The sequence below is a fragment of the Typopeltis vanoorti genome, chromosome 20 (genome assembly GCF_054136105.1).
Source record: "Typopeltis vanoorti isolate ZY-2024b chromosome 20, IOZ_Tvanoo_1.0, whole genome shotgun sequence".
In the NCBI taxonomy this organism is placed as follows: domain Eukaryota; kingdom Metazoa; phylum Arthropoda; class Arachnida; order Uropygi; family Thelyphonidae; genus Typopeltis; species Typopeltis vanoorti.
Genome location: NC_143568.1, coordinates 20,279,260 through 20,295,865, shown reverse-complemented (window position 1 = coordinate 20,295,865; position 16,606 = coordinate 20,279,260). Strand labels below are relative to the sequence as shown.

At 37.6% G+C, this 16,606-nt stretch overlaps 1 protein-coding gene across 1 annotated transcript in view; it reads right to left on the bottom strand.

Moving 5' to 3' along the window:
* LOC150095269 (sodium-dependent nutrient amino acid transporter 1-like) overlaps nt 1-16,606 on the bottom strand; it is a 247,670-nt gene that overhangs the window by 130,812 nt on the left and 100,252 nt on the right. The window contains exon 6 of the mRNA XM_090410475.1: nt 7,184-7,200. Within this exon, the coding sequence (XP_090266601.1) occupies nt 7,184-7,200 (17 nt within the window). The remainder of the gene's footprint in view (nt 1-7,183; nt 7,201-16,606) is intronic.

Sequence of the window (16,606 nt, the reverse complement as noted above, 5' to 3'; positions counted from 1 at the left end):
TTAAAGTATGTACAATAATTATCTTATTTTACATACCATTGCCATAATCCACTGTGCACTCCTCACAAATTTAACAATGCATTACCTAAATTTCAGGATATTATCCACTATTACCACAAGAGTCATTACCTTCTCCACCTACTCTAGCATATTCCCAGCAAAGGCATACTCTACATCCTACCTTTCCTTCCCAAATTTTAAAATGTTACATTTCACAATAATGAACATGCTGACCCCACTTATCTATCCATTCACACATGTAGGTCTTCATGTAACGACTCAAGAGCTATTCTAAGAAATTCATAATTTGTATAGGGGAAGATCAGTAAATCTCATCTTAAGTAATCAGACTGCAACTCAAAGTTCTCTCTTCTCTCAAAGTCAAGTTTTCAGGCTGAGCAGAAGATTCATATAAAGGTTTCTTACCTAATCCATACATTGATGTTGAAAAGGAGAGAAAATATTGCTCAAATTTTGTTCTGCAGTTCTTCTAGCTGGTTTTCAATAACGCTTGGGACTTGCTGATATCCTTTTTCACTCTCAAGCCCAAACAGCTGAAAACATTTCAAGATTTTTTCTTTTGAAACAATTTTTTCAAAAGATTCAGTTTCCTTTTAAATTCAAGAATCTTGTCCTGTAAGTTGGTTGGTGGCATGTGAAGGAAGGTTGGAGGAGGTAATTAAGGAGGGAGAGGCTGATGTTATCAGCCTACCTTGCTTACACTCACCAATTATTAACAACTGAGAATGGACTCAGCCAAATGAACACAGTCCTACTCCACACTGCCATATAGAGCTGAAAAGTCTCTAATGAAATTGTGAACAGGCTGCTCAGGCACTGTCCATCATTGAGAGAGTGTTAGCATTGCATGGTGTGTAAAGTTCGAAAAACGATTTTTTTTATCACAATCTTTTGCAGAACCCTGGTTGAGAAACCCTTTTTATACTACCAACTATAGTGCATGGGGAAGGGTGAGATTAGTTTACATTATTGGAACTCATAAATATGGGAAGATTTAACATGAAAGGGTTTTAACTTGTTAATGTTTTGTTATTATAATTATAGTAACCTCCATGGAGTCAGCAGGCTCATTGTGGGAGGCTCACTTAACTAGCAACACTTCTATCTTATTGAACCTTGAAATCATTTGCACTCCATGCATTCCACTCACCATCTAAAAAATCTATCCTTCACACCCTTCTTCACCACATCTTTATTACACAACTCCTAGTGATGGCTTCTCATTTCTCCCATTTCACCTTCCATTCTTTTTATAATCTCCTCTGCATTATTCTGGTAGTTAAACCATTTTACTGGGGTTTACATTCCCTCACTGTTCTGCATAACCAACATTCCAGATTCATGATATTACTTTGATGATTCGTCTATGGATCTTTCTAATGATTCCACATCACAATGAAAATTAAGTGACCAAATCTGAGCACAACAGTCCATGTGTGGTCTGAAGAGCACCTTACACAGTGGCACCACCAACTTATCCAGGTACTTCTTATCACAGTAGCAATATGATGTGCAGTCTTCACAACACATGCAATGTGTCCATGGAACTTTAGTTCACTGTTAACCATCACCACAAGACTCTGAATGTCATCCACTTCCTGAAATACAGCTCCACCAATATAGCATGCACCCTTATATCTGCACCTTGCATTTAATAATAATTAAAACTACAACTATACTCATGTGTTCATGCTAAAAGCTATTCAAATCTTCTTGTAGGGAATTAACATCAGCAATATGCCTTACAATTCTACCTAACTTTTTATTATCAACAACCAACTGAAGATGAACATTTCTTTGCACCTGAATATCTGAAGAACTCCAGTCAATTCACATGAAAATCATTAACAAATTATTGGAAAAAGTTCCATTTACTAAGAGGCTACTTTTCTCAATAACTTAACCTTTTTCCTTTTGAGACACAGGGGGATTGTTATCTATTATTTGGGATGAAGTTTCTGTGTTTATTTGTTGTACAGGCATATCCTAGTCATATGATGGTAGGTTCCAGACCACTGTTGTATATTAAATAGTCTTTCTTTCACTTGTAGATTAATGTAGTTATTTAACAATGATTTTAAGCAGCCATATATACATGTAAATGATGTAAATAAAGCATATAGTTATGCCAGATACACAAACGAAAAATTTAGAATAATTTTCACAGACAAAATAGTTATTCTGAATAGCTCTGCTTAAGTGAACTCATGAGCCAGTTGATCACCAACAACCTTTCTGGTCCATTTACAAATAAACTTCAGCTGCCTTACCATCAACATCTAACATGTGGAGAGAATACTGGTCCAACAATCTCCCAACAAATGGCTTCCTGGTTGAAGATCCTGTGCTCTACAGCGTGGTTTTGCTCTTCCTAGAAAGATTTGGTCATTTGTCAACAGGATTGGGGGGGTGGGGGGGGGGGGGGGTGGGGGGGGGGGGGGGTGGGGGGGGGGGGGGGTGGGGGGGGGGGGGGGTGGGGGGGGGGGGGGGTGGGGGGGGGGGGGGGTGGGGGGGGGGGGGGGTGGGGGGGGGGGGGGGTGGGGGGGGGGGGGGGTGGGGGGGGGGGGGGGTGGGGGGGGGGGGGGGTGGGGGGGGGGGGGGGTGGGGGGGGGGGGGGGTGGGGGGGGGGGGGGGTGGGGGGGGGGGGGGGTGGGGGGGGGGGGGGGTGGGGGGGGGGGGGGGTGGGGGGGGGGGGGGGTGGGGGGGGGGGGGGGTGGGGGGGGGGGGGGGTGGGGGGGGGGGGGGGTGGGGGGGGGGGGGGGTGGGGGGGGGGGGGGGTGGGGGGGGGGGGGGGTGGGGGGGGGGGGGGGTGGGGGGGGGGGGGGGTGGGGGGGGGGGGGGGTGGGGGGGGGGGGGGGTGGGGGGGGGGGGGGGTGGGGGGGGGGGGGGGTGGGGGGGGGGGACTAGTTCTGAAGATCTGATAACATCAGTTATGTGTAATAAATTTTTCTGATCTTTTATACAAGTTTTGTACGCCTGATTATTATTATTATTATCCAGGCCTCCATGGATAATAATAATCGATAATAATAATAATCGGACCTCCCAAAGAAACACAAAGTCTATCAAGACTCATTGAGGGGAGGTCCCTCCTAAGAAACACAAAGTCTATCATACCACTCCTTAAACTCATTGATCGTTCTCGCTCTCACCACTCCATCAGGCAATGCATTCCATGATTCAACCACCCCTCCATGGAAAGAAACCACTCCTCACCATCTTTCTTCACACTTTTCTCCAGTTGGTGAGAGTGATGATCATGAAGTAATCACCTGTTCTGTGACTAGCCATATGCAGATTTCTGTGAAGAAAGGATCTACATGTAATTATAAGGCAGTGGTGATTATGACAAGCAAAGGAGACATCTTAGATCTACTACAGCATGGAATGAGGAGTTCAGTGGTAAAGGAAATAAATGCTGATTAGGAACTGACAAAGAAATACATAACAGCATTAATGTATGAATGTATTCCGAAAGACAAAAGGCTGAACAAGGTAGGTATAAAATGGATGGATGAATGAGGAGTTTAAGCATGAAATCTGGAAGAAGGTACTTTGGAGCCAGTACAGTATGAATAATGGTAATCACTTACATGAAGGCTATAAAGAACAAGCCAGGAGAGTGACCCAGTAAAGAAAACAAAAGTAGAGTATGAGCAGAAATTGGCGAATCAGGCAAAGAAAAACCTAGAGTTTTTTTAGATATGTGGCAAATAGAAGGAAGAATGATCATGGAAAGATGATATGAATGGATGAAAGTACCTTCTTCCATTCATATCATCTTTCATTCATAGCAGAAGAATTGTTGATGTATTCAGTGATCAATTTATAAGGATGTTTCATCCTGATCAGGATGGAATCATGAGGAACTTAAGTGGAAAGGACATAGGAGAGGATGGCTTAATTGCGAGAGATCAGGAGGTATTTGAGGAAATAAATAACTTTGATGTCAATAAGGAGATACGATTTGATGACATATCACCACACGTCTTAAGGGAATGTTCCAGGATTTTGGCAGTAATATTGGCATGCCTATTGCATAAGTGTCTTACAACAGCACAAGTTCCAAGGGAGTGGCAAGAAGGTAAGAATGTTCCACTGCATAACGGTGGTGATAAAGCAGTGGCTACAAATTATAGGCCAATCTGTATATCTGAAGTTATGGTAAAAGTACTAGAGAGATTGGTGAGAAGCAGAATAAAGAAATGGGTTGATAATAGCAGCATGGGTTTGTTAAAGGGAGATCATGCTAGACTGTCACAAATTGCTAAATAAATTGAAACACATGGAATTGGATAACACTTCTGAGTTGGATCAGTAACTGCCTGTCAGATAGGTATCAGAAAGTTGCATTTCGGGGTGCAATATTTCAAAAGAGGAAGGTCACTAGTAGTGTATCACACGGATCAGTTTTGGGATCATTGTTCAATTTGTATGTTAATGATATTGTGATGTGTTTAACTAGTGATATGCAGCTGTTTGCAAATGTGGAGAGAGCAATGCAGACTTAAACAGATGTTATGGTCTTCAGTGGCGTGCAGTGGGTAGGAGGTGCCCTTGTGCAAAACGTTTTCAGCGCCGCATTAAAATAAGTTTCCATGAAAAATTTTTGCAAAAAATTTTACTTTGTTAAAAGTAAAAAACAGTTTATACGCATACATAAAAATAAATTTTATTTAAGAATAGAACACTGTAATCATTAAAATTCATTAATAAGGAATTTTTAATAATAAAAATTTTAAAAAATGTTTATTTCGTTAATATATAAATACAACAGACTATATATAAAAACAAAAATTACTTTTATTTTAATATAAAAAGAAATATTATTACACAACAAAGATAATTTGTAGATATGTTTTTTATATAACAATTAGGATAAATGTAGATTTATTTTACATATTTATCCATCTTGCTTTAGCCACCACAAAATTTTTAATAATATCTTTAATGTCTAATGAATCCATAATATTATTTTCAATTGATATAATTGATAAATCCGTTAGACATTCTCCAGACATTGTTTAACTGCAAATAATTTTATCAGTTTCAGTTTTGAAAAACTTTCCCCTGATGCTAAGATATTGGTAATGTTAAATAAATACGCATTACAATCGCAGTATTCGGAAAAGTGTCGTTTAATTTATTTTTGTATATATAATTTAAAACATCCTGATGAGCCGACTCTTTTTTAATAAAACATTGCAAAGTTTTTAATTCCTCAAATAAAGTCATACAATCAATATCGCGATTGTCGGAATCTTGATTATCGCTCAGTTTTAAGTGCAAATCTTTACAATGTTTCATTAAATCTTCATTGCTCCAATCTTTTAATTTGCTGTCTCTTATAACTTAAAAGTCCTCGGTATGCTGTTTTAAGAGTATGAATCTTTCCGTGACTGAAGTTATTGTAGTGTCTAAAATCACGAAAAAAAAATTATTTTAAAAAAAAATTTTTTAATTAGAATAAATTTATATATATATTTTTTATTATTTCCCCGTGATGAAATGGTGCCCCTCATCTTCAAGCGCCCTTGTGCGGGGCACAATCTGCACAACCGCACGGGCGCAGCCCTGATGGTCTTACAGGAGGACTTAAATAGATTGCATGAATGGGCAGGTAAGTGGAACTATCAGTTCAAGTTGCAAAGTGTAAGGTTTTGAGATTTGGTAAGCAATGATGGGATGCAAAGCATACACTTGGTGGGGGAAACTTTAAAGGAAGAAGAAGAGATGAGAGAGATCTGGAAGTCGTGGTGGACAATTACCTGAAATTCAGGGGCCACATTGCACAAGTTGTGAAGATGTCCCATCAGATAATGGCAATAATGCGGAGGACCCTGACATGCAGAAATAGAGAGGTTATGATGGCATTGTATAAAGCCTTGATCAGGCCTTATATGGATTACTGTCAACAGATTTGGTTGCTGGGTTTTCATGGTGATGAGGATATGTTAGAAAGGGTCCAGAGAAGACAGTGGTCAGTGGTCTTTGGAATGTGGAGTACGAGCTTCGTGAATAGAAGGAAGGGGGGGGGGTTATGATTGAGACATATAAGCTAGTCAGGGATTGTTATCGGGTTGAAATGGAAGATATGTTTCATAGAATGTGAGGAGGAGGTCATGTCAAGAGGCCATCACTGGAAATTATATAAGGAGGGTGTGAGCAGAGGAGTGAGTAACAGGTTCTTTGCATGGAGAGTGGCTGGTGAGTGGAATGCATTGCCTGAGTGTTGTGAATGTAGACACATCGAATCGGCATTGTGTGCAATAGTGTGTACCTCCCATGACAAATCTCTGACTCCACGGAGATCAGATGTTAATAATAATAATACCTGCATAGAAAGCTACAAAATCATCAACTAGGTTACGAATAACAATCTTTAAATGGGGGAGAGTTAGGTGTAGTAGTAAAACTGGCGGCTGCCATGTTGAATATAACCAATACACATAGAGATAATACTGAGACAGTAAAATCCTAAGAAAATATCCCACAAATATACAAAAAATTTAAATAGCACAAACTTAAAAACCAGTATTGTCATGCAATAAACACAATACCTTTTGTTACCATTAATCCTTTCTTGTTTATTCCAACAGTTTGGATCATGAGTTGCATTTGTCTTTGTGTGCTAGCATGCCCCTTACCCTTATTTATATTAAGTTTTTTTTTTTTTTAATTTGCTGCTGATTCTAAAAAAGTCTTGCAAGTTTATACTTCCTATAGTGAAGCACAGTAGTTTTCTACATTTCATTCTCTGCAAGGTATCCAAGGCATGATCAGCTTCTGATGAGGTTTGAAAGAAGGGTGGAGATTATAGTTCTGGCTATTTTTTTTTTTTTTTCCTGAAGTGCTCTTAATAGAGGGAATAGTAATAGCATTAGTTAGTCTAATCTGTATGTTGAGAGAGATAAGAGAAATTACTATTTTATTTATTTTTTTTAACATTGCAGCTATTGGAAAGGAAGGCCTGGTGAATTATTATTATATGATAATAATAATCCATGGAGTCAAAAGACTCATTCTGGGAGACTCGCATGATAGGTACTGTGTGAATAAGAGTTAGCTGGCTGTTTGTCTGCCATGATGAACCTCTAGCTCAACAGGGAAAATAATAACTGGAGGAATGCCTTATAAAGAAAATGAAATGAAATATACTTACTTTATCTTTTCTGTATCCTGCAAGGTTAATGAAAACAAATATTAATTATGTGCTAAAATTACTGTTATCAGTATAATAATTATCATGAATTTTATTCATACAAAAATCTCAAATATGTTGCTATTCATTTAAAAATGACTTAACTGAAACAAAAAAAGAAGTACACAGATGCTTCCAATGGGAATAATTTGAATGCAATAAAAGATGCCAAAGAATAAAATAGCATTGTCTCAGCTCAAAATAAATGAAATAATAATAATAATACACAATATTGCACAATTCTTTAGTGCTTTCCTTAAATGAAATTATATGGGGGGGAGAATCATGGTTTTAGGAAGGGTGGGTCATGCTTCAGCAACCTGCCTTTTATAACACTGAAAATGAGCTCGATAAAGGTAATGGCTACATTATGATACTGCTGGACTTGTAAAGGCTTTTGACAGGATACTGCATGGAATTCTGATAAATAAATTGCAGCATATGGGAATGGATATGAAGTTGAAGTAGATAAGAGGGTGGCTGATGGAGAGATACCAGATATAGTACTTTATTCAGAAGTTGAGTCCAATAGAAGGCCTGTGACTAGTGACATGGCCTGAAGGAAATATTCAGTTGTTTGCCAATGATGCAAAATTGGGTAGAGCAATAGTCAATAAAGATTATGTTCAAATTTTGCAGAATGATTTAAATAGACTAACAGTATGGACAAAGGAGAATTAATGTCAGTTTAACGTGCCAAAGTGTGTTAGGTTATGCATTTTGGGATGAAAAGATTACCAGCTGTGTACAATAGTGATGGAACATACTCCAGAAAATTGATAGATAGGGAGTTAAAGTTCAGAAGACATATTGAAAAATTGAAAAAGTGGCTAAAACAGCTCACCAGATTACTTGGTTACACAACAATACCTGGATGAGCAGAGATAAGCACATTATTAATACTAGTTTATAGGACCTTGTTAAGACCACATATTGAGTACTGTACACAGATCTGGTCAGCTCAGTTTCTTGGGGAATAAGGAGCACATGAAGAGAATACAGAGGCAAGTAACTAATATGGTGCCATTCAATGGAATGCACCTTGAGGATAGGTTGAAGATGTGGGTTACAGAAATTAGTTGATAGGTGGGAAAAGGCTATATGATTGAGACACACAAATTACTCAGTTTTTTTTGTTTTTTTTTTCAGGATTAATACAAACGAAATTTATCAGAACATGTCTGGTGGTGGGCAAAAATGTGATTAGCAAATGTTTGGAGACTAGATTATTTGCTTAGAGAATGGTGAATGAGTGGAATAGGCTGCCAGAGTCTCTAGTGGGTGCCATGACTGTGAATGAGTTCAAAGCAAAGTATGACAGATATTGCACTCATATAGGTTAGTGTGAAAAAATTTAGAGAAAAGTACAAAAGCCATTAATAATGGTAAAATCTTGCTACTGGATTTCTGGACAGGAAAAACAAAACATTGCAACTACCATGACCTAATAAATATATACATAAATTCACATTAAGAAAACACATTAAAAAATAGTCTTTATTGACAAAGATTGTTGATCACGGAAGTGATTCAGGATATACAAGGAATATAAAATAGAAATTACCACCATTTAATTTTAAGCCGTATAAAACAGGAATATATTCCAAAGAAAAAGGCATATGAAAGTTTTAAAAAGAATCAAACTGAACAGTTTTTAGAGGTCAAAAAAATGTAGACTTTTAATCTACAACTGACCTTTGACAGTTATTCATAAATGTACAAATATTATTGGAGAAAATATGAAAAAGGTTCAAAAGAAGAATTAAACTTTAGATGTCAATGGAAAATTCTCAAGAACACAGGCTGATTCAACCAGCATTCTCCACCAAGTTAAAAAAAAAAAATCTGAACTTAATGGCAAAATGAATTTAATGAGATGATATTATCATTAAGCCTCCATAGAGACAAAAGACTCATTGTGTGAAGTTCTACAAACATAACTTATGTACTATAACAAGGTAACAAAACCTTGGATAGGGAAGATGCACATGGATTTTGCAAAAACTTTTGATAGACTGCCACATAACAAACTGTTAAATAAATTGAAACAGATGTGATTGGATAACAATTTCCGAGTTGGATCAGTGACTGGCTGTCAGATAGGTATCAGAAAGTTTTATATGGAGGTGCAGTATCCTGAAAGAGGAAGGTCATTAGTGGTGTACTGCAAGGGTCAGTTTTGGGACCATTTGTTCAATTTGTATGTTAAAGATATTGGGATAGGTTTAACTAGTGATATGCAGCTATTTGCAGGTGACGCAAAATTAGGGATAGCAATGCAGAGTCAAGCAGATGTTATGGCCTTACAGGAGGACTTGAATAGATTGCATGAATTGGCAGGTAAGTGGAATTATCAGTTCAAGTGTAAGGTTTTGAGAACTGCTAAGCAACGATGGGATGCAAAGTACACACTTGGTGGGAAAACTTTAAAGGAAGGAGAGGAGATGGGAGATCTAGGAGTGATGATGGACAAGGACCTGAAATTCAGGGGCCACATTGCACAAGTTGTGAAGATGTCATATCGGATAATGGCAATGATGCAGAAATAGAGAAGTTATGATGCCATTGTATGTAAGGCCTTGATGAGGCCTCATATGGATTATTGTGCACAGATTTGGTTGCTGGGTTTTCATGGTGGTGAGGATATGTTGGAAAGGGCCCAGAGAAGATTCATAAAGATGGTCAGTGATCTTTGGAATGTGGAGTACAAGGACAATTAACCAAGACCTAATACAAATTGAGAGAATATAAATTGCACAAAGCCTCATGAATAGGAGGAAGAGAGCAGATATGATTGAGACATATAAGCTAGTCAGGAATTGTTATCAGGTTGACATGGAAGAGATTTTTCACAGAATGGAAGAGGGGAAGAGGGGAAGAGGTAGAACAAAACAAAAGGCCATCTGTATAAAGAGGGTGTGAGCACAGGAGTGAGGAGAAGTTTCTTTGTATAGAGAGTGGCTGGTAAGTGGAATGCATTGCCTGAGTGTGTTGTGAATGTAGACACATTGAATCAGTTTAAGGAATGGTTGAATGAGCATTGTGTGCAATAGTGTGTACCTTCCATGATGAGTCTCTGACTCCATGGAAGCCGGATAATAATAACTCATCCTTTTTTGAAAATCAGGTTACCAAATCTACACGCAGTAATCCATATGGTGATTAATCAAGACCTAATACAGTAATCGAAGGTTTACGTGATCCTTCAATTATCCAAACATGCTGTTTGGACAATTGAATCTATGTTTTGAAGGTCAGTTAAAGTATGTACAATAATTATCTTATTTTACATACCATTGCCATAATCCACTGTGCACTCCTCACAAATTTAACAATGCATTACCTAAATTTCAGGATATTATCCACTATTACCACAAGAGTCATTACCTTCTCCACCTACTCTAGCATATTCCCAGCAAAGGCATACTCTACATCCTACCTTTCCTTCCCAAATTTTAAAATGTTACATTTCACAATAATGAACATGCTGACCCCACTTATCTATCCATTCACACATGTAGGTCTTCATGTAACGACTCAAGAGCTATTCTAAGAAATTCATAATTTGTATAGGGGAAGATCAGTAAATCTCATCTTAAGTAATCAGACTGCAACTCAAAGTTCTCTCTTCTCTCAAAGTCAAGTTTTCAGGCTGAGCAGAAGATTCATATAAAGGTTTCTTACCTAATCCATACATTGATGTTGAAAAGGAGAGAAAATATTGCTCAAATTTTGTTCTGCAGTTCTTCTAGCTGGTTTTCAATAACGCTTGGGACTTGCTGATATCCTTTTTCACTCTCAAGCCCAAACAGCTGAAAACATTTCAAGATTTTTTCTTTTGAAACAATTTTTTCAAAAGATTCAGTTTCCTTTTAAATTCAAGAATCTTGTCCTGTAAGTTGGTTGGTGGCATGTGAAGGAAGGTTGGAGGAGGTAATTAAGGAGGGAGAGGCTGATGTTATCAGCCTACCTTGCTTACACTCACCAATTATTAACAACTGAGAATGGACTCAGCCAAATGAACACAGTCCTACTCCACACTGCCATATAGAGCTGAAAAGTCTCTAATGAAATTGTGAACAGGCTGCTCAGGCACTGTCCATCATTGAGAGAGTGTTAGCATTGCATGGTGTGTAAAGTTCGAAAAACGATTTTTTTTATCACAATCTTTTGCAGAACCCTGGTTGAGAAACCCTTTTTATACTACCAACTATAGTGCATGGGGAAGGGTGAGATTAGTTTACATTATTGGAACTCATAAATATGGGAAGATTTAACATGAAAGGGTTTTAACTTGTTAATGTTTTGTTATTATAATTATAGTAACCTCCATGGAGTCAGCAGGCTCATTGTGGGAGGCTCACTTAACTAGCAACACTTCTATCTTATTGAACCTTGAAATCATTTGCACTCCATGCATTCCACTCACCATCTAAAAAATCTATCCTTCACACCCTTCTTCACCACATCTTTATTACACAACTCCTAGTGATGGCTTCTCATTTCTCCCATTTCACCTTCCATTCTTTTTATAATCTCCTCTGCATTATTCTGGTAGTTAAACCATTTTACTGGGGTTTACATTCCCTCACTGTTCTGCATAACCAACATTCCAGATTCATGATATTACTTTGATGATTCGTCTATGGATCTTTCTAATGATTCCACATCACAATGAAAATTAAGTGACCAAATCTGAGCACAACAGTCCATGTGTGGTCTGAAGAGCACCTTACACAGTGGCACCACCAACTTATCCAGGTACTTCTTATCACAGTAGCAATATGATGTGCAGTCTTCACAACACATGCAATGTGTCCATGGAACTTTAGTTCACTGTTAACCATCACCACAAGACTCTGAATGTCATCCACTTCCTGAAATACAGCTCCACCAATATAGCATGCACCCTTATATCTGCACCTTGCATTTAATAATAATTAAAACTACAACTATACTCATGTGTTCATGCTAAAAGCTATTCAAATCTTCTTGTAGGGAATTAACATCAGCAATATGCCTTACAATTCTACCTAACTTTTTATTATCAACAACCAACTGAAGATGAACATTTCTTTGCACCTGAATATCTGAAGAACTCCAGTCAATTCACATGAAAATCATTAACAAATTATTGGAAAAAGTTCCATTTACTAAGAGGCTACTTTTCTCAATAACTTAACCTTTTTCCTTTTGAGACACAGGGGGATTGTTATCTATTATTTGGGATGAAGTTTCTGTGTTTATTTGTTGTACAGGCATATCCTAGTCATATGATGGTAGGTTCCAGACCACTGTTGTATATTAAATAGTCTTTCTTTCACTTGTAGATTAATGTAGTTATTTAACAATGATTTTAAGCAGCCATATATACATGTAAATGATGTAAATAAAGCATATAGTTATGCCAGATACACAAACGAAAAATTTAGAATAATTTTCACAGACAAAATAGTTATTCTGAATAGCTCTGCTTAAGTGAACTCATGAGCCAGTTGATCACCAACAACCTTTCTGGTCCATTTACAAATAAACTTCAGCTGCCTTACCATCAACATCTAACATGTGGAGAGAATACTGGTCCAACAATCTCCCAACAAATGGCTTCCTGGTTGAAGATCCTGTGCTCTACAGCGTGGTTTTGCTCTTCCTAGAAAGATTTGGTCATTTGTCAACAGGATCAGAACTAACCAGGGCAGATGTAACTACCTACTACACAAATGGAAACTGTTAGACCAGCCTTATTGTGACTGCTCCCCCATAGCCCAGACAATCACTCATATTGTGAATGATGCGCGAGGTGCCAACTTCAAGGTAACCTCCAAGACATCCATGAGGTGATGGATGAGGTTCTGGATTGGCTTTCTGGACTAGACATTGACCTATAGCTGCATTGTATTATTTTTGCCATAAGAATAAAAAATTTATATGGACATCATAATGGAGTCCAAAGACTCATCGTGGGAGGCCCACACTATTATTGACAATGCCTGGTATCTCTCCTTAAAGTTGTTCAACAATACACTCATGGACACTTGTAGCTGCTCATCCCACTTCATATATCACTCAAGCAAAAAATCTATTCCTTACATTCTACACAACTTCCAGGGGTGACCTCTTGTTCTCTCCCATTCAGTTATGGATTCAGTTAATAAAAAACCCTTTTACTAACATATATTTCTATCACATTTCCTCTTTTCAGACTATTAGCTAAATTTTGTAAACCACAAACCTTCATTCTATCCTCATATTTAGCACTCCACAAACTGATCATTATTTCTTGTTACTCACCTCTATATCCCATACATCAACAAGAAACTCAGGTAACTAGATATGTGAATATTCCAGATTTAGTTATATCAAAACATTATAAATATATAACTTATTTTTATCTGCTTGTCTGTGTGTTTCTTAACATTCAAGTAATCTTTTGAGATACTTGGCAAATTATCTCAAAGGATTACTTTAATGTTAAGAATGTCACTTGAATATTTTGCAATATGCTCTAAATGTCAACTCTGTCCACCGTTATACCTAATTCACTAGCCTTGTCAATTTCTTGCTGTTCCATCTATGCAATACATAGCCTGTAGTTTTCAGATCTCAAAGTGCATAACTTTTATACTAATATATGAACTGGCAGCAATTATCTAAACTACCAATATATTTATATCATTCTTCAAGATATCTATATCTTTATTACCTATTGCTTTCCCTTAGCTTCACCAGCAAACAACAACTGGTTATTCTCCCTTATTCTCAATATCATTGGATATACAAACTGAAAAGCACCAACTCCAATATACAGCCCTGTGATGTATCATTTTTTTTCGATTCAACTCAACACATCATACTACTCTGCGATGTCTATCCATCAGCTATCCATGTCACCAGCTTCATGTTCCCAACATCGCTATGTAAAATAGGACTCCATGTGGTGTCCTATCAAATGCTTTTGCAAAGTCCAACAATATCATAGTATAACTATTTCTCTTATCAAACTCATCTGTTGCTTTGTTGAAGGAAGTGAATAAATGACAAAGACAATAGCCATGCTGTCCCCCATTTAGAATCACATTCCTATCTGCCAATTCCTCAATTCTGTCGTTAACCATCTTTTAGAATACCTTTACAACAAATTTTGAGATTTAAGTGATCTATAACTGGTACATCAGACTTTAACACTCATTTGTATAATGGAACTAGGTTGTCCTCCTTTCCACTCACATAGTACTACCAGTGCAGAGACCTAAACAGTTCAATCAAGGGCACTGCCATTACTCTTGCAATCTCTGTATAATATAGGCTGATATCTCATTCAATCCCAAGGTTGTATTATATGTGATTTCTTAATACCTGAAACTATTATTATTAACATCTGATCTCTTATTCTTCCTTATTCTCAATATCATTGGATATACAAACTGAAAAGCAGCAACTCCAATATACAGCCCTGTGATGCATCATTTCTTTTCAATTCAACTCAACACATCATACTACTCTGCGATGTCTATCCATCAGCTATCCATGTCACCAGCTTCATGCCCAACATCACTATGCAAAATAGGACTCCATGTGGTATCCTATCAAATGCTTTTGCAAAGTCCAACAATATCATAGTATAACTATTTCTCTTATCAAACTCATCTGTTGCTTTGTTGAAGAAAGTGAATAAATGACAAAGACAATAGCCATGCTGTCCCCCATTTAGAATCACATTCCTATCTGCCAATTCCTCAATTCTGTCGTTAACCATCTTTTAGAATACCTTTATAACAAATTTTGAGATATAAGTGATCTATAACTGGCACATCAGACTTTGACACTCATTTGTATAATGGAACTAGGTTGCCCTCCTTTCCACTCACATAGCACTACCAGTGCAGAGACCTAAACAGTTCAGTCAAGGGCACTGCCATTACTCTTGCAATCTCTGTATAATACAGGCTGATATAGCATTCAATCCCGAGGTTGTATTATATGTGATTTCTTAATACCTGAAACTATTATTATTAACATCTGATCTCCATGGAGTCAGAGACTTATCATAGGAAGTATACACTATCACACAATATCATAGTATAACTATTTCTCTTATCAAACTCATCTGTTGCTTTGTTGAAGACAGCACATCCAACCACACCTTAAATTGATTCATTGTGTCTACATTTACAATACACTCAGACAATGAATTCCACTCACCAAACCACTCTCCATGCAGAGAACCTGTTCCTTACCACTCTGCTCACACCCTTCTTATACAGTTTCCAAATACAGCTTCTTGTTCTACCCCCCCCCCCTTCCATTCCATGAGAAATTTCTTCCATGGCAACCTGATATAAGTTGGTGAGGAGTTCCCCCTCTTACTCATGAGGCTTTGCAATTTAAATTTTTTTAATCTGTCTTCATACTCCACATTCCGAAGACCATCTTTGTGAATCTTCTCTGGACCCTTCCTAACACATTCTCATCACCATGAAAATAAACTGACTAAATCTGTGTACCATAATTCATATGAGGTTGGATCAAGGCTTTATATGAATTATACCAAACTTCAAAATCTTATGCTTTGCAACATTGAACTGATAGTGCCACTTACTTGGGCATTCATACAATCTATTTAAGTCCTCTTGTAAGGCCATAACATCTGCTTGACTCTACATTGCTTTTCCCAATTTTGCATTATCAGTTGTATATCGCCAGTTAAACCCATCCCAATATATTAATATACAAATTGAACAACAATGACCCCAAAACAGACCCCTGCAGACCACCACTAGTGACTGTCTCTTTCAGGATACTACACTCTCCCCACACACACACACATACAATTTTCTGATACCTATCTGACAGCAAGTAACCAATCCAGATCACTAGTCTGTTATCCAATCCTATCCATTTCAGTCAAAAGCTTTTGCAAAATCTAAGTATACCACCTGTATATGCATCTCCCTTGTCATCCTATTACAGTAGAGTTGGAAAAACATGATCTCCCTCTAACAAATCCATGCTGATAACCACAGATAATACTGTGTTATCAAATCATTTCTGTACCCTAGTTCTCACCAATCCCTGTAATGCCTTAACCACCACTCCTTATATACAGATCAGCCTATAATTTGTAGCCACAGCCTTATCACCACTTTTACGCAGTGGAACAATTTTACCTTCTTTCCACTCTCTTGGAACCCATGCTGTTGTAAAACTCTTATTACACAGCAGGCATACTGATGCAACATTTCCTTAAGAAACATGGTAAAATGTCATCAGATCCTATCACTTTATTGACATCAAACTTATTTCTTAATATACCTCCTGCTAACTCACATTTAAGTTGTCCTCTATGTTTTCTACACTTGAGTTTGTAATGATGTCACCCTGATG